The sequence below is a fragment of the Raphanus sativus genome, chromosome 5 (assembly GCF_000801105.2).
Source record: "Raphanus sativus cultivar WK10039 chromosome 5, ASM80110v3, whole genome shotgun sequence".
NCBI lineage: Eukaryota > Viridiplantae > Streptophyta > Magnoliopsida > Brassicales > Brassicaceae > Raphanus > Raphanus sativus.
In genome coordinates this window covers 29659496-29679759 of record NC_079515.1, presented here as the reverse complement: position 1 = coordinate 29679759, position 20264 = coordinate 29659496, and the positions used below count along the sequence as shown (strand labels likewise).

The window sequence follows — 20264 nt, the reverse complement described above, 5'->3', positions numbered from 1 at the left end:
TCCTCAAGCTACCGCTACTTGCTGGCTCTGTAGTGGCACCTTGGAAACAAGGGATCACTTATTTTTTGAGTGCTCCTTCTCGGCGGAGATTTGGAGAGGTCTGATCAGGGGTCTGGTGGGAGTGGGTTCCTCTGTTTCTTGGTCTACTCTGTTGCAGCGGTTGGTGTCGGGTTCTTCAGACAGATTATCGACATTTCTTATTCGTTACTGCTTTCAAGCGGCAGTCTACACGATTTGGTATGAGAGAAACAAGCGCAGAGTTGGTGAGGCACCACAATCTGCAGCTCGTCTCCTCCTCTTTCTGGATAAGTTGGTTAGGAACAGAATATCTTCCTTAAGATCGATAGGGGGAAATAAGTATGAGAAGGCCATGGAGTTATGGTTTGGGAGTAGATAACACTTTCTTATCCTCTCTAAAAATTCTTAAAAGCTTTATAGGTTTTTCCTTTTTCTGTACAAAGAAGCATTAGGTTGTACAAAGGTTTTTGAAGTGAATAAATTTAAAATTCTTTCAAAAAAAAAAATAAAATTTAGAAATATTGCTTTTTGAACATTAAACATTAGCTGACAAAAAATGAACATTAAACATTAATTCAACGAAGTAAATATCAGCTAAATGTCTTGCTTAATAGAGCATACATCTGATCTTTGGAGCAAGTAAATATCAGCTAAATGTTCTGCTTGAAACTTTTGGTTGATCTCTCTCTCTCCCTGCTCGGTTTTACACACACATATATATCTTTACACGCAAGCGCGTGCTATGAAAGAACCAATGATTAAGACCATGATGATATATTTTGATTTTCCGTTTTTCTTACTAAATTATACTTGAGTACCTAAAACTATAACATCAAATATTATATTAAATTTGGTGTTTTGGTGTTCAACTCTATTTGTTAAATGTTCTGCTTATTTTTAGTGTCAATAAAAAATTAAAGAGAAATACAGTGTCTAATTTTTTTTAGTGTCAATAACTCAATATTAAGTCTAATGTCAAGAACAGCTCAGTTTGGGATTCTACAAATTAAAAAACTACGGCCAACGAAAATCATTGGAGGTTGTTGCTTTGGCATGCACAAAAGAATATATAAATTAATACATAAACTCAAATTCTTTGTGAGCATTGACTTTTGAAGGTGGAGTTATTAGGGAATGATAACAAGACCAAGAGACAGATCAACCAATCAAGTGCAGCAATATCAAAGTCAAAGTCAATGTGAAAGAAAGTAGGTTATAGTTTGATGCACGTCTCCTTTAATTATTCCTTGTTTTTCCACGTCGACTAAGATTACAGCGTGTTCTTTTGAATATTCTTAGTCAACGGTTTTGTGGCTTTTGCTAAAAAAATCACTCTCGTCATATTTTCTCAATTACTTGGCTCATAAAATCATTTTGAAACGTGAAAAACATATGGTGTTTAAAAAGTAACCGTGAAAACATATTACTCTCTCCATTTCATTTTACTTGTGTTCTAGACTTCGACACACATATTACTAAAACATTTAAGTTTGTATATTTAATAAATAAAAATATTATTACCAATACGGTTAACCAGATTTTAACCAATAAAAAAAATATTAAAATAAAAAATCAATAAATTCTGTATTGAAATAATAAAATGATAATTATTTTGAAACAAAAATTTTGTTCTAAAATGACATCTAATTCGAAACGGAGAGAATATTACTCGACCCAAATCATTAATCTTAGTTGACTTGAGACTTTTAAGAAGTGGCTTATACACAAACTCAAATGCATAGCTTAATATATAAAATAAAAGGATCTCTCCTTTGGACATTAAGGAGAAAAATGGAGAGACGTTGTATGTTCATTTCCAGTTTTGTGCTGATATTTCATCTTATTCAAGCTCAAGATCCTACCGGTACGTACAGAATTATTGTTTAGTACCATGATATATTTGTGTTTTCATCAATGGTTCTCTTAGATTATAAGATACTTCTTATCTATTATCTCATTAGGATTCATCAATGTGGATTGTGGTTTACCCCTTCGTGAGTCTCCTTACAACTCACTCCCAACCGGTTTAGCATATACTTCCGATGCTGATTTAGTTAAGAGTGGAAAAACTAGTAGAATCGCCAAGGAGTTTGAACCGGACTACACTAAGCCGATTTTGACACTAAGATATTTTCCAGACGGAGAACGAAACTGCTACAATCTAAATGTTACCCGGGACACCAAGTATCTGATTAAGGCCACGTTCGTATATGGAAATTATGATGGTCTTAATGTCGATCCGACCTTTGACCTTTACTTGGGTCCGAACTTATGGACAACAATGAGCAGTAACGATACTATAGAGGAGATCATCCATGTGATGCAAACCGACTCTTTCCAGGTATGCCTTGTTAAGACAGGAATTAGTATACCATTTATAAATGTCTTGGAGCTACGACCATTGAAGAAAGATATGTACGTTACTCAAAGCGGCTCACTCAAGTACGAATTCAGGAGGTATCTTAGCAATTCAGATCGTAATATACGGTAAGAACATGTTAAAACTTTCACATTACATAAACATATGCCTTGATTGGTTGTTTGTGATTGCTTATTTACATTTTCAACTTTTTAAAAACTTTTTTGGTATATTTACGTTTATATGTTTTAAATTGTGTATATATATTTTTCGAATAAATCCACAATATTTACTCGTTTAGCTAAAAACTTAGCACACGCGACGAAAGCCATTCTTAAAAAGTAAAAAAAAACATTGTTTGCATTTTGTGTTTTCCATTTATAATCTCAAAATTTAATAATAAAAGATTTTATTTTTGATAAAGAAAAATGTTCCAATTTCACATGTCAATAGTTTTTCACTTGAATGATTGAAAACCTACGGTTAGTTTAATAATATATTGCAATTCAATATTGTGACAGGTACCCGGATGATGTTTATGATCGTAAATGGTACCCGATGTTCGTGGCGAACTCATGGACACAAGTAACTACGAATTTGGATGTAAATTCTAGTAATCTTTATGAACTGCCAAAAGTTGTAATGTCAACGGGAGTAACGCCCCTAAATCCTAACGCGACATTAAACATTACGTGGACTATAGAGCCATCTACTACAAAGTTTTACTCCTACATGCACTTTGCCGAGCTTCAGACTCTAAGGGCCAACGATACCAGAGAATTCAATATAACAATGAATGGAAAAGTTACATACGGACCATATAGTCCTAAGCCGCTAAAGACCCAAACCATATTCGACATAACACCAGAGCAATGCGATGGAGGGGCATGCCTTTTGCAGCTTCTTAAGACGTCCCAATCAACTCTTCCGCCTCTGCTGAATGCTATCGAGGCTTTCACCGTGATTGATTTCCCGCAAATGGAGACAAATGAAGATGACGGTATGTCGATTACATTCCTGATATTATCTCGATAAATATTTGTGTTTTGTTTTGATTCATGAAACTATGAAGCTTTACAATCGTAGTTACTGGTATCAAGAATGTTCAAGATATTTATGGATTAAGTAGAATCAGTTGGCAAGGAGATCCATGTGTCCCCAAACAGTTTTTGTGGGATGGTCTAAACTGCAATAACTCAGATATTTCTACTCCACCAATAATCACTTCCTTGTAAGATAAATCATTTACTTTATCTCAATTTTCTTAATCATGTCAATATCGAATTAGAAATCTCACATTTATTTTTTCCAGAGATTTATCTGCAAGTGGATTAACAGGGATCATCACACAAGCTATTCAAAATCTTACCCACCTTGAAAAATTGTATGTATATCTGCACGGCTGTCCAAACCTAAAAAATCACTTAGCCTTTGGAAATGGATCATATTTGATGAGTTAATCTGTCTCAATTGTTAACTGTAGGGACTTGTCAAATAACAATTTGACTGGAGAAATACCTGAATTTCTAGCTAACATAAAATCACTCTTGGTCATGTAAGTTACTCGTGAGACACTATTGTTTTGACTTTTTGTTTTGGCCAAGATTCCTCCTAAAGATGATTGCTTATGTTTTGACGCATAATCTCTTCCAACAGAGACTTAAGTGGTAATAACTTAACTGGATCGGTCCCTCCCTCACTTCTTCAGAAGAAAGGAGTGAAGTTAAAGTAAGTTATTTGTTTCGGATACTTATCAGCCAGTTAATTTACTATTTTTTGGTATCTTAATTATGGACACTCATATTTGGCAGTGTTGAAGGAAACCCTCATCTTCCTTGCACAGCTGGTTCATGTGTGAACAAAGGAAAGGATGGACATAAGAAAAAGAGTATCGTTGTACCAGTGGTTGCATCAATTGCTTCAGTAGCTGTTATTATAGGTGCAATCGTCATGTTCCTTTTTCTAAGAAAGAAAAAAGCATCAAAATTTAAAGGTACTAATAAATAAACTCAAGACTAATGTTACAACAAACATACATCTCAAGTTTCACCAAGTCTTTGACTAAATTTGTTTTCCTTGCAACCTTAAGGGCCACAAACCTCATATGTTCAAGCGTCAGATGGTAGATCATCAGAACCGGCAATTATGACAGAAAATAAAAGGTTTAGTTATTCAGAAGTTATGACGATGACAAATAACTTCCAGAGAATCCTTGGGAAAGGAGGGTTTGGAATTGTTTATTATGGTTTTTTGAATGGTACAAAACAAGTAGCAGTTAAGATACTTTCCCATTCATCATCTCAAGGGTATAAACAATTCAAAGCTGAGGTAAATTTTCTCAGCCATCAATATCTCGTACGAAAACATTTAATGATTCAATAATATTGAAAACTTGAGCTTGTGAATCATGGCTTGGTGTTTAGGTCGAACTTCTTCTTAGAGTTCATCACAAAAACTTGGTTGGTCTTGTTGGGTATTGCGACGAAGGAGAGAACATGGCTCTTATCTATGAATACATGTCCAATGGAGACTTAAAAGAACATATGTCAGGTAAAATATTAACTAATCAAATGTCTTTTTTTAGTTCTATGTGTGTAACATAAGACTCTGATATCAATCTGTTATTTCAAATACAGGAACACGTAACCGTTTTATTTTGAATTGGGGAACTCGACTTAAAATAGTTGCTGAATCTGCACAAGGTTAGTTTAGACATTTACCCACCTTAAGTTTTTTTCTAATTCATGTTACTTGATATCTTTTTGAGAGCCTAATTAAAAATTGTTGTGGCTTAGGACTCGAGTACTTACATAGTGGATGCAAACCACCAATGGTTCATAGAGATGTCAAAACCACAAATATATTGTTGAATGAACACTTTGAAGCCAAGCTTGCTGATTTTGGGCTTTCAAGATCATTCCCAATCGAAGGTGAAACTCATGTGTCGACAGTTGTTGCTGGAACTCCTGGATATCTTGATCCTGAGTAAGTAATATCGTTTAAGAAATTCTATTCTCTTTCATATGAAATAAATATGAAAAATTTGTTGTATATCTTGTTTGGCAGATATTACAGAACAAATTGGCTGACAGAAAAGAGTGATGTTTATAGTTTTGGGATTGTATTGTTGGAGATCATCACAAACCAACTAGTGATAGACCAAAGCCGTGAAAAGCCACATATAACAGAATGGGTGGGGTTAATGCTTACAAAAGGAGACATCATAAGCATTATGGATCCAACTCTAAATGGAGATTATGATTCTGGTTCTGTGTGGAAAGCTGTTGAACTAGCAATGTCTTGTCTAAATCCTTCTTCAGCGAGAAGACCTACGATGTCGCAAGTTGTTATCGGATTGAATGAATGTATTGCAGCTGAAAATTCAAGGGGAGGTGCTAGTAGGGACATGGACTCGAAGAGTTCTATAGAAGTGAGCTTGACCTTTGGTACTGAAGTGAGCCCAAGGGCTCGGTAGATTATATGCTTTTATTACCGAACTATCTTCATATTTCTGTCTTGGATGTCACCCGATACTTCCTGACTAAAAAGTTTAGAGTCTCTTTATTTTACCTTTATGTGTCAGTTCATAATAAGTTCATGTTTTATCTGTTGTTTGACAAATAGAGTTTTACTCTTGTTCTTGAAAGAAGAAGTTGAGTGTTATCAAAGGAGATCAAGGTCAAAGAGCTATACAAAAATTCATGGCTGTCTCGAATTATTTATAGATCATATTCAAAAATATTAATAATATTTTTAAAGAACTAGTGGAGCAGTTAAAAACATTATAGCCTTATTATTTTTATATATTTGATATCTTTTTTTAAACTATCAGCTTTAAATTAGTATTATGCCTAAAATTTTAAAATTTAGTTATTGTTTAATATATTTAATATTTTGAACAAGATATCTTAGTGACAGAAAGGTAAAATTCTTCTGAACATTTTTGAACAAAATATCACAAATATAATATTAACTTTGAAAAATAAATTTTTTTACTTAAGTTTAAAAATTAAAAATAATTTATATAATAGTTTTTAATTAGCTTCAAAGTTTTAAGTATATTTAATATCTTATAATTATAAATATTTTATTATTTATATTTTAGCAAGATTTAAATTTATTAAAGATATGATAATTAAGTAAAACATGTTAATGTATTTATATAAATCATAAACAATTATCACCAAAGTTTTAAATTGGATAAGATGAAAAATAATATTACTTATATAGTTTCAAATTTGTAATAATATTTCAAAAAATTACGTTTGTGTGTAATATGCCCTTTAAAAAAGGTATCATGACATGGTTTTATTTCGTCAAACGGTTAACTAATTTTTGTTAGAGTTAGAACCAAAAAAGCAAGTGTCCACGTCTTCCGTTACTTTAAGTTCAACTTTCTGTTGTTTCTAACATTTTTTATCTACCTAATTGCCAATTGCTTGAGTTGAGATAAATGCTCAGTGTATTTATGTTTTTCAAGTAGGAGTTTATACAGTTTCAAAAAAAAAGTAGGAGTTTATATTTAATTTTATTATTAGAGTTAATCTGCGCATCCATACTGATATTTATTTTAATAGAATAGACATATGAAAGTTTTTACAACACAAATATGTAACGATTTCACAAACATGCGTTTGTACGGATATTTGTTCGATTTTCAATATATAACATTTATGATAAATATACCGTTTTAAATTGTTTGTAATTTATTAGTTGTTTATACTATGGTTGGAATTAAACCAGTAAAACTATCTATATATAAAAGAAAATGTTTGCTCACTCCTCCATAAGACACATCATTACCACATAGATAAGTCGAGAGCCTTCACGCTGACACGTGTCACTATAATTATATTATATAAGCATATCACAAATACAAAGCTAATACAAATTATCATCATCTCCACTAAAAAAAAATATTCAACACATCGAAAATTTTGAGTTTTACAAATATGTCTTCAATACAAAGTAAAAAATAATGAAAGAAAAAAAGAAAACTAAAAGATACCTTCCCTCTTTTTTTAAAAAGACTAAAATTGATTAAACTGTATTTCTATAACACAAGAAATTAACATATCTAAAATTCTCAAATTTACACATTAATTTTGTCTAAAAACCTTGAAAAGGGTTTAAATTTGTTGCCCTTGGGCTAGAATCTAGTTACATGTAAAATAACATTGTGTTTCTATTGTGTTTCTTCAGTTAGATTCCATAACGGATGTCTTATACCAACACTAGTATATAAGAGATTTGGGACGATTCGATTAATAAATCTAATATATTAATTTAGATTTCTACTTTTTAAATACTTTTAACAAGTCATAGTACACTTAATTAATAATTAATGTGACATATTCGATTATTTATATTAAATCTTAATAATCAATAAATTATTTATAAGAAATCAATTCAACTATAAATTTGAACTTCATTACCCAAATTCCTATTATTATATTCTCAAACACAACATCAACGAAACATCCGATCTTATGTGATTTCAACAACTTCATTCTATATAGTTTAGATAGGTTTTTATGTATTTGAAATTCAAAATCTTTTATTTACAGTATAGAACATTCTTTGAACAAATATTTCCATAAATCTGTGCATTTTTAGTTTTAAATTACCAGCTTCCATTGATACCAAACATTTGATATTAGTAACAATATAAAAGATACTATATAACAATATTTCAAATTTATGCTATAATCACGGGTTGAAATGAATATTCGGTATTCATTAATTTTGATAATATCTTATATTTTCGAAATTTTGTGGTTCCGAACATCAAAACCAAATTAAAAACTACTATTATGTACTTAATGCATAACAGACATCATATACTCTCTAACATAAATTTTTAACTATAAACTAGATTTTGACCCGCCCTTAAAAGGGCGGGTATATTTTTTGTTTTAAATTTATTTTTTGATATTTTTCTTTCTTTCTGTTTATATTTGTATTTTTAATCATATTTGTGTATAAGTTTTAATAAAAATATATTTTATTAAATAATAACAATTTAAAAATTGAACTGGTACGCACGATTAAGGTTGGGTTACGGGTGAAACTTGCCTCGCTGATCCGCCAACCCGCTGGTTTTCAATTTTGTTTTGGTTAAAAAACATGACCGCACAACCCGCAAACAAATAATTTTATACCCGCACCCGCTCCGTTTAATTTTGTGGTTATCTGTGGGTTATATATATATATATATTAAATTTATTATTTAATTTAATTATTATAAAAATATATTTATAATAAAAAATTTACACATGATTTAAATTTTCAATTATTATTTCTAAATTCCTGTATTTTTAAAGAAATATTTACTTTTTAAATACCTTGCGGGTCGCCGGAGTAGCCGCGATCCAAAATCAACCAACCCACATTCACCCGCATAAAATACTCATAACCCGCACCCCCAAATCGATTTTCAAATAATTAGATCAAACTTATGATCCGTCCTTAAAAAGGCGGATATATTTTTTGTTTTATATTTTTAAGAAATATAATTTTTATAGAATCTAGGCCATAATCAACAACAAACAACAAATTGTCGTCCAACGAACAAATTGCCACATATCAGTTTGGACTTTTTTGAAAAAGGTTGTGTAACTATTTTTTGGCCGGTTAGTTGTGTAACTGTTTTATTTCTGGAAAAAAACTATTGTCCACCAAATTGTAAAGAAAAAATAATATTCTAATAGCTAAAACAATTTTAAGAATATAAGCATTTATAAAACTGACAGCCAATATGCAAAACGTTTTGCCACTATGCAAGGTTGACTTTACAAAATCGATAACAAAATTTAACACAAAACAAATTCCTAATAATATATTTGGGCTACGTAAAAATCTTGATACAAAGCCCACTTTAGTAACCGATTTATCCTGAAACATAAAACTTACGTAATGGTTAGGCGAATAATAAGGGATTGCGGTTAGACTTCCTATATAATTAGAAACATTTATGAAATACTCAGTTTCTTTTTAAAGGCATAGAAAGTAAGAATCATATTTCATTTAAAATTGGACACAACTGATATCAGTTGGTCATGTTTCAACTTTAATAGTATTGATAGATATTTGAATAACCTATTTAAATCCGTTAAACTAAAACCCATAAAATATATTTTTATAAATAGTAACTTCCATAATAATATCAAAGGGCGGGTTTATTTTATGTTTTAAGATTTTTTTAGAAATTTAATTTTTATATTTATATTTATTTAATCATATTTATAGTTTTCTTTGTAATTGTATTTTTCCTTTTAATCCTATTTAGCAAAAAAAAAGTAAAATGGGTTTTGGAAATTTTAATTTTTGATGATCACCTTTTTTGTTTATCTAATTTTTAATTTTATATATAATTAGTGTTTACATGAACTATTTTAATTGGTCTATTAGATGGATTAAGATTTTAGGCGAGAGTTTTGACCCGCAAAAAGCATAATATTATTTTAATTTAAATATTTATAGATTTTCCATTTTCAAATAATTGTGTACATATAATATTGCAGTTCTAATAATAATCTGTGAAATTTTTATCCCTCTGTAAAGTATACATAATACGGAATTTCTGAAGTGTCCACAATGTCTGATATAGTTTGTTTTTAACAACGTTGATATTGATATCAAACTTGAATAAATGGTAGAAGTTAACCTATTATAATATTTTGCTCTCACATATCTAATATTTGTTCCTTTAATGTAGGGTTAGTGGGTTAGTTTACAAAAAAAATAATATAGGGTTACGTTAGTGGTTGCAGTTATATTGTTTGCTTACAATTAATTTGTATGTCTATTTATGTATTTGTGGCAGTTATAAAATTTAAAAAGATGGACACAACATTTATCAATTGGACATGTTGAAGAATTAATAGAATAGATAAAGAATAATCTGTGCAAGTGCACGGATTACTATACATAAAGTATAATTGCAAAATTAGATGAACCAAACCAAGACCAAAAAAACTCAGACTAAACTCAAATTCAAAGATAACCGAACTCTAACTATATCTTTTGAACCGAAAATAAAGACCCATAACTGAACCAGAACCAAACCAAAAACTAAAAAATACAATCTAAGCCAAACCAAAATTTATAAGTTATCATCAAATCATAAAAATTTTAATTTAAAAATATAAATTATAAATATAAGTATAAGTAATCCCGTACAACCGTGGATGTCAAAATCTAGTACTAATTAATTTTAAGCTATAAATAAAAAAAAATATGGTAAAAAAACTTTGTTAATCCAAATGGTATTTTAATTTAGAAGTTGACACTTTGTGTCTGAGTTTAGTTTATTCTAAGCAAGAATACTATTTTAGTGTCCACTTGATTATCTGAAAACAGATTAATATTTCAGGAACTTGACAAGATGTTGGTATCAAACTCCTCAAAGACTTTGAGAAAATGGAGAGGCATCTTCACGGAGTTTTGTATGTGTTCATTATCACATTTTCTCTTATACATTTTGTTCAAGCGCAGGATCAAAAAGGTATTAAGAATTGTAAATCTTGTGTTCTGCTTTCAAAGCCTCAGATTGATTAAGACTCTTATATTCCTTCCTCTGTTCTTGTTAGGATTCATAACTTTGGATTGTGGTTTGTTACCTGATGGGTCTCCATACACCGATCCATCTACCGGATTAACATTCACCTCTGATGCTAGTTTCGTCGAGAGTGGAAAGAATGGTCGAGTTGATAAGGATTCTGAGAGAAACTTCGAAAAGGCGTTTGTAACGCTGAGATACTTCCCAGAAGGACAACGGAACTGTTATAACGTGAAGGTCACGCAAGGAACAAAGTATCTGATTAGAGCTTCCTTCTTTTATGGAAATTACGATGGTCGTCAAACACTCCCGAACTTTGATCTGTTTCTTGGCCCTAATAAGTGGACAACGGTGAATTTGAATGCTACCGTATCAGGGGGTCAGTATAGGGAGATTATTCACATGTCCAAGTTAAGCTCTTTGCAGATCTGTCTTGTTAAAACTGGAACAACTACACCGATGATATCAACCTTGGAGCTACGGCCAATGAGAAGTGATATCTACATTAGTGACACCGGAAGCTCTTTGCAGTTCTTATCAAGAACTTATTTTAATGTTTCTGGCCGCATTTTAAGGTAATTAAGATTTAATTTCTGACAAGGAATCTTTGTTTTTGAATCTTCAGACAGCTTTGTCTAAAAGCTATAGAGATGTCATAAACAAGAAAAAGATGAAGATGAAGAAAAATAGAAACAATGTATCTGTCTTGGTACTTATATTTGTGCCACACATGGTTTTTTTAATCTCTAATGCAAGATTTGTGGCAGGTACCCTGATGATGTCTATGACCGTAGGTGGTTACCATTGATAGATAAAGATTGGAATTTAATAACTACAACCCTCAATGTAAACACTTCTAATGGTTTTGATCCGCCTCAAGGTGCGATGGCATCAGCTGCAACCTATGTAAATGATAATGGGACATGGAATATTCCTTGGAACGTGGAGGATTCTACAACACGGTTTCACATTTACCTTCACTTTGCAGAGATTCAAACTCTGTTAGCCAATGAGACCAGAGAATTCAAGGTTTTGCTGAATGGAAATGAATTTTCTGAACCTTTTAGTCCTGAAAAGTTACGCATTCACACTATGATTACTCAACCTGAATCGACATTAAGATGCGACGGAGGGGCTTGCCTTATGCAGCTGGTGAAAACAGCAAAGTCAACTCTTCCTCCTCTCCTCAATGCTATGGAGATTTTTACTGTTGTTGAACTTCCTCAGTCAGAAACAAACCAAGATGAAGGTGTGTACATAAATTTACATTTGTGATACAAATGATTTAGATATCTACAAATATTTTCAATTCTTAATTATCATTAACTATGTAATGCCTCCAGTGGTTGCTATCAAGAAGATCCAAATTGCTTACGGATTGAGTAGAGTTAGTTGGCAAGGAGATCCATGTGTCCCCAAAGAGTACTTGTGGGCTGGTCTAAACTGTAACAACACGGATAGTTCGACTCCACCAACAATCACTTCCTTGTAAGTTTTTTACAATCTTTGTATCATGCATATGGTTAAGGCATTTCATTGTTCTAAATGTATTATATATGTTCATGAATGCATTACTAGAAACTTATCTTCAAGCGGATTGACCGATATAATTCTGCCTGCCATTCAGAATCTAACCAATCTACAAGAACTGTAAGTAGCAAACATAAATGAATAATACTCACAATTTGTTTTGGTTTGTCTACTGTGATGGATATTTTGTTTTCACCAAATGATAGGGATTTATCAAACAACGACTTGACCGGTCCTGTGCCTGAATTTCTAGCTGACATGAAATCTCTTTTTATCATGTAAGTACTTTATAAGACTGGATGAATGAATCATAAAATGGTATTTTAGTTAGCACTGTCTCAAATTTCCTATTTGTATTATATACATCATTTTTCTACCATGACAGAAACTTAAGTGGAAACAATCTAAGTGGTCAACTTCCTCAAAAGCTTGTACAAAAGAAAGGACTGAAGCTGAAGTACGACACTCTCATATTATCTTCATCTGTTGAATACCATACACTTAATACTAAATAGCATTTATAATTCACAGTGTTGAAGGCAACCCTAACGTTAGTTGCCCAGAAAGTTCATGTGTTAATAAACCTATAGAAAGTGGACATCCCAAAAAGAGTATGATTGTACCTGTTGTTGCATCAGTTGCTTCAGTGGTTATTATTGCAAGTGCATTGGTTACATTTTTTGTTCTCAAAAGGAAAAAATCATCAAACAGTAGAGGTATAACAAATTTAATAATCTTCACATATACAGTAATACCACATATCAAACTACAAAATCATATTAATATTTTTGTGTTGCAGAAAACGGTAGAACACCAAGATCGGAGCCACCGAGAATAATGAAAAAGAAAAGATTTACTTACGCAGAGGTTATTGAAATGACAAATAACTTCGAAAGGGTTCTTGGAAAAGGAGGGTTCGGCATGGTTTATCATGGATATGTAAATGGTACAGAACAAGTTGCCGTTAAAGTAGTCTCTCAGGGTTCAGATCAAGGGCTCAAACAATTCAAGGCAGAGGTACTTGTAAACACACACAATATCTTATCACGTTTTGTTGGATATGAACCATTTATTTGTATTCTTTTTTTTTGCCTTCATGTTGGTTTGTTAGGTTGATCTTCTTCTGAGGGTTCATCACAAGAATTTGGTAGGCCTGGTTGGATATTGCGAAAAAGGGAAGGACTTGGTTCTCGTATACGAATACATGTCCAATGGAGACTTGAAAGAGTTTTTGTCAGGTAAGCAAATCACATATGGATCCAATGATAACATGTCTCTCTATTGAACATAAACTAATGCTTTAATGAAAAAAAACATAGGGAAGCATCACTCCTCTGTTTTAACGTGGGGAACTAGACTAAAAATAGCTGTAGACGCTGCACAAGGTTAGTGAAAGCCTAATGATCATTTTCGTATCAATAGCTCTAGTTTTATATGAATCTGTTGCACTAGGATTGGAGTATTTGTATAAAGGATGCAGACCACCAATTGTTCATAGAGATGTGAAAACAGCAAATATATTGTTGGACGAAAACTTCCAAGCCAAAATTGCCGATTTTGGGCTTTCTAAATCATTCCCAAACGATGGAGAAAGCCATGTATCCACAGTTGTTGCAGGAACTCTTGGTTACCTTGATCCAGAGTACTGCAACTATCCCTCTGAAAACATATGTGTTTTGTTCAAATCATTAAAAATCCTGACAATGTCTTTACATTCTGGCTTGCAGATACTACAACACAAATTGGTTGACTGAAAAAAGTGACGTATATAGTTTTGGAGTCGTCTTATTAGAGATTATTACAAATTTGCCAGTGATTGACCAGCAACGTGAAACACCATACATAGCAGAATGGGTGGGATTAATGGTCACCAAAGGAGATATTAAAAACATTATAGATCCAAGACTTAAAGACGATTACCACTCTGATTCTGTTTGGAAATTTGTTGAGCTAGCAATGGCTTGTGTTAATGATTCTTCAGCAAGTAGACCGACCATGTCTCAAGTTGTTATTGAGCTAATTGAATGTTTAACACTTGAGTACTCGAGAGGAGGAACGAGTTATTCAAGAGAAGTGACCATGACATTTGGAACTGACGTGAACCCCACGGCTCGCTAGGTTTGCATAAAGAAAAAAACCTTTCCCTGCATTTTCATTGTGTATCTAAAATAATTCAAAAACGTTTGTCTGAAGTAATAAAACCCGTTTGATTTTGTAAATGCAAAAATAAAAAATGAAGGTAGAACTTTTTTTTTAGAAAAAAACAACATTCGTTGTCAGAAATAATTCACAATTACTTTCTTCATTTAAATAAAAATGGATGACAAGATGACCACATTTTAAAATAAACAATTAAGCGGAACAGAGTATACAACTAAGACTGACTCTGTTCACATCACAAACAGAGCAAAAGAAACGTGTGTACAAAGAAACTTCCAGCCTCAAATAAATTTGTTTACACAGACTTGATTCATCTAGCTCCAGGATTAAGCTCTGTTGTGAGATTCACCGACAGCTCGATAGAAGAATCGTTAGTGGAATCCGTCATACGACTTCCCATGTTTCTCGCCATCTCCATATTCAGACATTCTTTCAGTTCCATAACTACTTGAGTCATCGTTGGTCTCCTCGAAGAAGACGGATTCAGACAAGTCATTGCGGTCTCAACTACTTTCCATATCGTGTTCGGATCAAAGTCTCCTTGAAGCTTAGGATCCACAATGCTATTAATGTCTCCTCTTGATAGCATCAAACCAACCCATTCACCTATATGTGACCTTTCCCTTTTCTGGTCTATCACGGCTCCGTTTGTTACTAGCTCAAGTAGAACAACACCGAAGCTGAACACATCGCTTTTCTCTGTCAACCAGTTAGTTCGATAGTACCTGAAAAAAAAAAAGATTTGTTAAGAGTTAACAAGAGAACAAATATATTCGATCAATGTTGCTGAGAGAAAGAGATAGGAGGTTTACTCAGGATCAAGGTATCCAGGAGTTCCTGCGACTACGGTTGAGACATGAGTCTCAGTTCCAAGTGGGAAAGACCGTGAAAGCCCGAAATCAGCAAGCTTAGCTTGGAACTTCTCGTTTAATAAGATGTTAGTTGTCTTAATGTCACGGTGAACTATTTGTGGTTTGCATCCGTTGTGTAAATACTCCAATCCTTGAGCTGATTCAGCTGCTATACGAAGCCTTCCTTCCCAAGTTAGTATCGACGGTCCACGCTTCCCTAAAAAAAATCATATTTTGAAACAAAAAAATATCAGAATCTTGAGACACCCCAAAACGTTAAGAATTACATTTTGAATGACAAAACCAGACCTGATAAATGCTCTTTTAAGTCTCCATTCGCCATGAACTCATAGATGAGAGACAATTTATCGCCTTCTTCGCAATATCCAACAAGACATGTGAGATCTTTGTGATGAACTCTAAGAAGCAACTCAACCTAACAAGTAAACAAAACAGAAACATATCCAAGAATAAAATCAAAACATTTATTTTTAATATTTCAATAACTATTCAGTATGTTATTATTACCTCTGCTTTAAACTGTTTGTAACCAAGTGCAGTAGACTCGGTGAGCATCTTAACAGCGACTGGTTCGTTATCCAATACTCCGTAATAAACCACACCAAAACCTCCCCTACCAAGAACCCTCTCAAAGTTGTTTGTGATCTTAACAACATCAATGTAAGTCAACTTGCGGTTCTTCGCTATCACTGGGGAATCATAACCGTGGTGAGACCTCGAATGTAACGGTGTTGTACCGGTCCCTGAGTTGGGGTTAAGACCAAGCTTGACTCTCTTCTTCCTCTTGAGGACAATGAAAGTAACGACTCCAGCTGCAATGAGGAAGAGTGAAACAAGTGAGGCTGCAACAGGTGCAATAACCGTGTTTTTCTTCTTCTTCTTGGTGGTGGTGGCGCATGAAATGGACGAACAGAGCCCGGTGTTTCCTTCGAGACTAGAGTTTCATATATGTGAATGTAAGAAAAAATGTGATTAGAAATGTCTAAGGGTTTGATGGTTTGCTTTACTTGGATCATACACAAGGATCATATAATAGTATTACCTTAGTGAAATTGTTCCTCTCCGTGCTTTATCGAGGAGAGTAGCAGGGATTGAACCATTTAGCTCATTATCTGATAGGTTTCTGCAAAAAACAGAATGAACAGAGGTTACAAAATGTTTGGTGTCTTTTTGGTGTTTATAGAATAAATAATTATAGGTTTGAGCCACCTCATCATGGTTGAACTTACATGACTTTTAACGTTTCCATGTTTGCTAGAAACTCTGGAACCGAACCAGTTAAATTATTGTTAGACAAGTCACTGCAAGAAATCAAACCCAGCAAAAAAACATAAGACTTTTAATCACAACTTGGCTGCAGTTACTAAGACACTGGAGTATAACTACTTACAGAACTTCTAAATTAGTAAGCTCTGATATGAATTCCAATATCTCTCCAGTCAAGCCACTTGCAGACAAGTTCCTATTTTCAAAGATCAAATATTTTTTTTAAACCATTTGTAAAAAAAATGGATTATAAAGAACAAATCAAACTCTGTTTTGAAAACAGAACAAGCTATATACTTACAAAGAAATGATCTTGGGTTGCTCATTATCAATGTAACTGCAGTTAACACCAGACCACCTATAGGCCCGTGGCGCGCAAGTATCTCCTTCCCAATCAATCTTGCTCACACCGTAACCCGACTTGATGTTCATCATAGCATCAACTAATAAATAAACTTATGTAAATTTTCGGTTCTTGATCAACTATATATCACAAAAGTACTTAGTTACCATACCAACCTTCTTTTCCATCGGTTTCTTGTTCCGGAAGCAAGTTGACTATATAAACCTCCATGCCATTGAGTAGAGGAGGCAACGTCGAGTTTCCTGTCCTTTGAAGCGAAAACGTGAACTGCCCATTTGCATCGGCAACAACTTCTGTAGGGGTAAAAACGGAAGAAGTGGTGAAATTAAGCGGTCTAAAGGGTCCGTAGATGTGCTTGCCATTGTACATGATGTTGAACTCTCTTGTTTCATTGGACTTTAGCTCTTGAATCTCGGCAAAATGCATAAAAACGTAGAATTGCACGGTGCGGTCCACGCCAACTAGGGAGATGTTCATAGGTGCCTCCGGGTCTGTCGGAACAGAGGCTGTGACCATAGCGATCTCTGGTGGTTGGTAGTCATTGTTGACATTGACAGTCTCTTTGGTACTAATCTGTGACCAGTTTCCAAAGTTATACGGTGTCCAAACACGATCAAACACATCGATTCCGTACCTAAAATCAACAAAAACAGAGCATGTTTAGGACCAATTTTGTAGTTTTCTGACCCGACATGAACTTATATACCTGTAGCCTTGGGTAAGAGTTGCGCCAACGTCTGCTCTGATAAAGAGCTGCAAAGACCCTTGTCGAGTCAAGTAAGTCGTGTTCTTGAGTTTACGAAGCTCTAGAGCGGAGATAAAAGGAGTTGAGTCTCCTGTTTTGACCAGACAGATTTGTAAACGATCGGTCTTCAAGACATGAATCATCTCAAAGATTGATGCTTGGGTCTCGTTTGTGGTTGAAACTGTAGTCCATAGGTTAGGCCCGAGGTGGAGCTCGAACTGTGTGGTGGGATTATCATCATATCCTCCATGTAAGAAGTTTGTTCTGATCAGATACTCATCGCCTATGGTTAGGTTTAGGGTATAGCAGTTTCTTACGCCTTGTGGAAAACTCCTTAGGTTCCTTGTGACACAATTAAAAACAACTTGTAAAGAATAGCTTGACCTTCAAGCTATTAAAATTAATTGATATTGAGGATATTATCTAATACCAGGCTTGTTGCTGAAACTGGGTCCGGTATGCTTGTTTGATGCTTCTACCAACACCGGTATTGATGTAATTCGCATCCGAGATGTATGTAAGGTTTGTTGTACTCTCGCGAAAAGTAGTTCCCTTTGGTGAACCACAGTCCAAACTGATGAACCCTAAACAAGAAGACAAGAAGAGTGTTTAGTAAACCAAACCCGGTTGGGTGAAGTCAGTGAAGATGTTATAACTAGTTGTTTTTACCTGACTGATCTTGAGCAAGACTAAGGAAAAAAGCTGAGAAGGTTTGGAGAAGAACCACGAGTAGACAAGCAGAAAACGCCATTAGCATTCGTCACTTTAGGTTTCTTTCTTCTTTTGATTTGCAGATTATAAAATGAGGAATCAAATTAAATGAACATATATGGGGTGCAACTAAAGAAATGAAAGTGGGAATTGAATTTTTTGTCCGAACCGCGTTGATATTTGATACTGGTTACTATTATTAACTCAAAGTCAAACCTTTTGGTGAAGGTAACCAATTGCAATTCTTCAACGTCAACTCGTTGACGTATACAGAAGTCGTACATGTTGATAGTTAAATATAGAGGATTTTTCAGAGATAGTTCTCTGGATAGAGATTAAATTGTATGTAGTTAAATAGGTGAGTGTTTCTCAGAGATTGTCTTTAGAGAAATTCTGTAAGTATAAAATTTTTGGAGATTATATTTCGGTTCTTAGAGCTTGACTCCAGAGAAATTTTAAAATGATATATAAATTTCTGTAAACGAAAGCACAAAATAAAAATCATTAAATTAGGAACACCAAAACAATATGATAAAAATATGAAATATACATAATTATAGAGAAGACAACAATCTTTCAAAACTTGTCTCCAGAAGAAATTTCAAAAATGTTATATAAAATATGTATTATTGTCTTTTTGTTATTAAGCTCCAACTCATCTTAAAAAAATTAGGGATATTGAAAGCCAAACAATAGTTTATTTTCATAACTAAATAACCATATTTAATTCAGTGAACATTTTTTATGCAAACAATTCAGTGAAAATTAAACGTTTTGTAAGTAACTAATACTCCATTTGTATCACTTTAAGAAGTGTTTAGAGGAAAATTTTGTTTCAAAATAATTGATGTTCTTGTTATCTTAGGTAAATTTAATATCATTTGAATTTTGTAACCAATTACAAAATACTGATTTTTTTATCGGTTAAATTAATTTCATTTAATTATATTTTGGTATGACCAGGATAACTGTGCAGAAATTTGTATTTCTTTAATTTATGTGTAAAAATCTTAAAAATCTCTCACCTAAAGTGATACGGAGAAGTAGTTTTGATTTAATGAAAATTTACTCTCTTCTTATATATTTGTTTTCAGGAAAAGCTATCATTCCAGTCAAATTTTTTACTCCTTCTGTACCATTTTAAAGTGGATTTTAAGGTTTTCTTGCAAAGATTAAAAAAATACCAAAATTTTATGTAATTTATTTTGATAAATAAAATAACATTAAATAAAACTAGTTTAACCAATGAAAAAGATACACTATTTTGTAATTGGTTAGAAGTTTTAAGTGACATTAAATTTTGTCTAAAAAATAAGAACATCTTTTATTTTGAAACAAAATCGAAATCTTTATAACAGTTTAAAATGATAAGGATGGAATAATTCTTTCTGAAAATTAAAATTAAAATTAAAGGCAGACATTAAATTTTGAAAGTCAGAACAAGATTGGTTGGTGAGGAAAATACATGCACCAGTAAAACTGTGTATAGACAGACGACCACGACTTCAAAGAGTTCAAAACAAAAACAAAAACCTCAAAATAAAATAGCTAGTCAATATCAATTTGCCTGTATTATTACAACATTTGCGAACATTATAGTCAAGTGGGTGATATGTAGATTTTATATGTTTTTATAGACATCATTGTAATGTCTAAAAATGATATATATATAGAGGGCA

General features: G+C 32.9%; 3 protein-coding genes across 3 annotated transcripts; 2 read left to right on the top strand and 1 right to left on the bottom strand.

Annotated features, from left to right (window-relative positions):
- Positions 1-1753: 1753 nt before the first annotated feature.
- On the top strand, positions 1754-6045 carry LOC108856693 (probable LRR receptor-like serine/threonine-protein kinase At1g51820). Its single transcript, XM_018630556.2, has 13 exons — positions 1754-1882; positions 1980-2505; positions 2899-3377; positions 3464-3608; positions 3690-3761; positions 3861-3932; positions 4034-4105; positions 4189-4370; positions 4467-4705; positions 4801-4927; positions 5014-5079; positions 5173-5362; positions 5444-6045. Exons 1-13 carry the CDS (start codon positions 1810-1812, stop codon positions 5850-5852), a joined length of 2652 nt encoding a protein of 883 aa, XP_018486058.1. The 5' UTR covers positions 1754-1809; the 3' UTR covers positions 5853-6045.
- A 4749-nt stretch (positions 6046-10794) lies between these two features.
- On the top strand, positions 10795-14591 carry LOC108856445 (receptor-like protein kinase At3g21340). Its single transcript, XM_018630241.2, has 13 exons — positions 10795-10883; positions 10969-11512; positions 11705-12186; positions 12281-12425; positions 12516-12587; positions 12674-12745; positions 12853-12924; positions 12999-13183; positions 13267-13484; positions 13579-13705; positions 13787-13852; positions 13920-14109; positions 14195-14591. The coding sequence occupies exons 1-13, from the start codon at positions 10799-10801 to the stop codon at positions 14583-14585; spliced, it is 2649 nt and encodes an 882-aa protein (XP_018485743.1). The 5' UTR covers positions 10795-10798; the 3' UTR covers positions 14586-14591.
- A 108-nt stretch (positions 14592-14699) lies between these two features.
- Positions 14700-18713, bottom strand: LOC108856444 (LRR receptor-like serine/threonine-protein kinase IOS1). Its single transcript, XM_018630238.2, has 12 exons — positions 18544-18713; positions 18305-18458; positions 17836-18216; positions 17285-17763; positions 17067-17208; positions 16890-16961; positions 16729-16800; positions 16542-16622; positions 16007-16433; positions 15788-15914; positions 15440-15695; positions 14700-15352 (listed from the first exon to the last, which is right to left on the bottom strand). Exons 1-12 carry the CDS (start codon positions 18629-18631, stop codon positions 14938-14940), a joined length of 2694 nt encoding a protein of 897 aa, XP_018485740.1. The 5' UTR covers positions 18632-18713; the 3' UTR covers positions 14700-14937.
- Between the last annotated feature and the right edge of the window lie 1551 nt (positions 18714-20264).

What these genes read in the sequence shown, in the direction of transcription:
- LOC108856693 (XM_018630556.2), top strand. Translation starts at nt 1,810, where the DNA reads ATGGAGAGACGTTGTATGTTCATTTCCAGTTTTGTGCTGATATTTCAT. An exon ending in TCAAGCTCAAGATCCTACCG is followed by an intron (nt 1,883 to 1,979) that starts GTACGTACAGAA and finishes TTATCTCATTAG; the next exon opens with GATTCATCAATGTGGATTGT. An exon ending in CTTACCCACCTTGAAAAATT is followed by an intron (nt 3,762 to 3,860) that starts GTATGTATATCT and finishes TGTTAACTGTAG; the next exon opens with GGACTTGTCAAATAACAATT.
- LOC108856445 (XM_018630241.2), top strand. Translation starts at nt 10,799, where the DNA reads ATGGAGAGGCATCTTCACGGAGTTTTGTATGTGTTCATTATCACATTT. An exon ending in AAGAAAGGACTGAAGCTGAA is followed by an intron (nt 12,925 to 12,998) that starts GTACGACACTCT and finishes TATAATTCACAG; the next exon opens with TGTTGAAGGCAACCCTAACG. An exon ending in AGCTGTAGACGCTGCACAAG is followed by an intron (nt 13,853 to 13,919) that starts GTTAGTGAAAGC and finishes CTGTTGCACTAG; the next exon opens with GATTGGAGTATTTGTATAAA.
- LOC108856444 (XM_018630238.2), bottom strand. Translation starts at nt 18,631, where the DNA reads ATGCTAATGGCGTTTTCTGCTTGTCTACTCGTGGTTCTTCTCCAAACC. An exon ending in TCTTGCTCAAGATCAGTCAG is followed by an intron (nt 18,459 to 18,543) that starts GTAAAAACAACT and finishes CTTCTTGTTTAG; the next exon opens with GGTTCATCAGTTTGGACTGT. An exon ending in CCTGGATACCTTGATCCTGA is followed by an intron (nt 15,353 to 15,439) that starts GTAAACCTCCTA and finishes TTTTTTTTTCAG; the next exon opens with GTACTATCGAACTAACTGGT.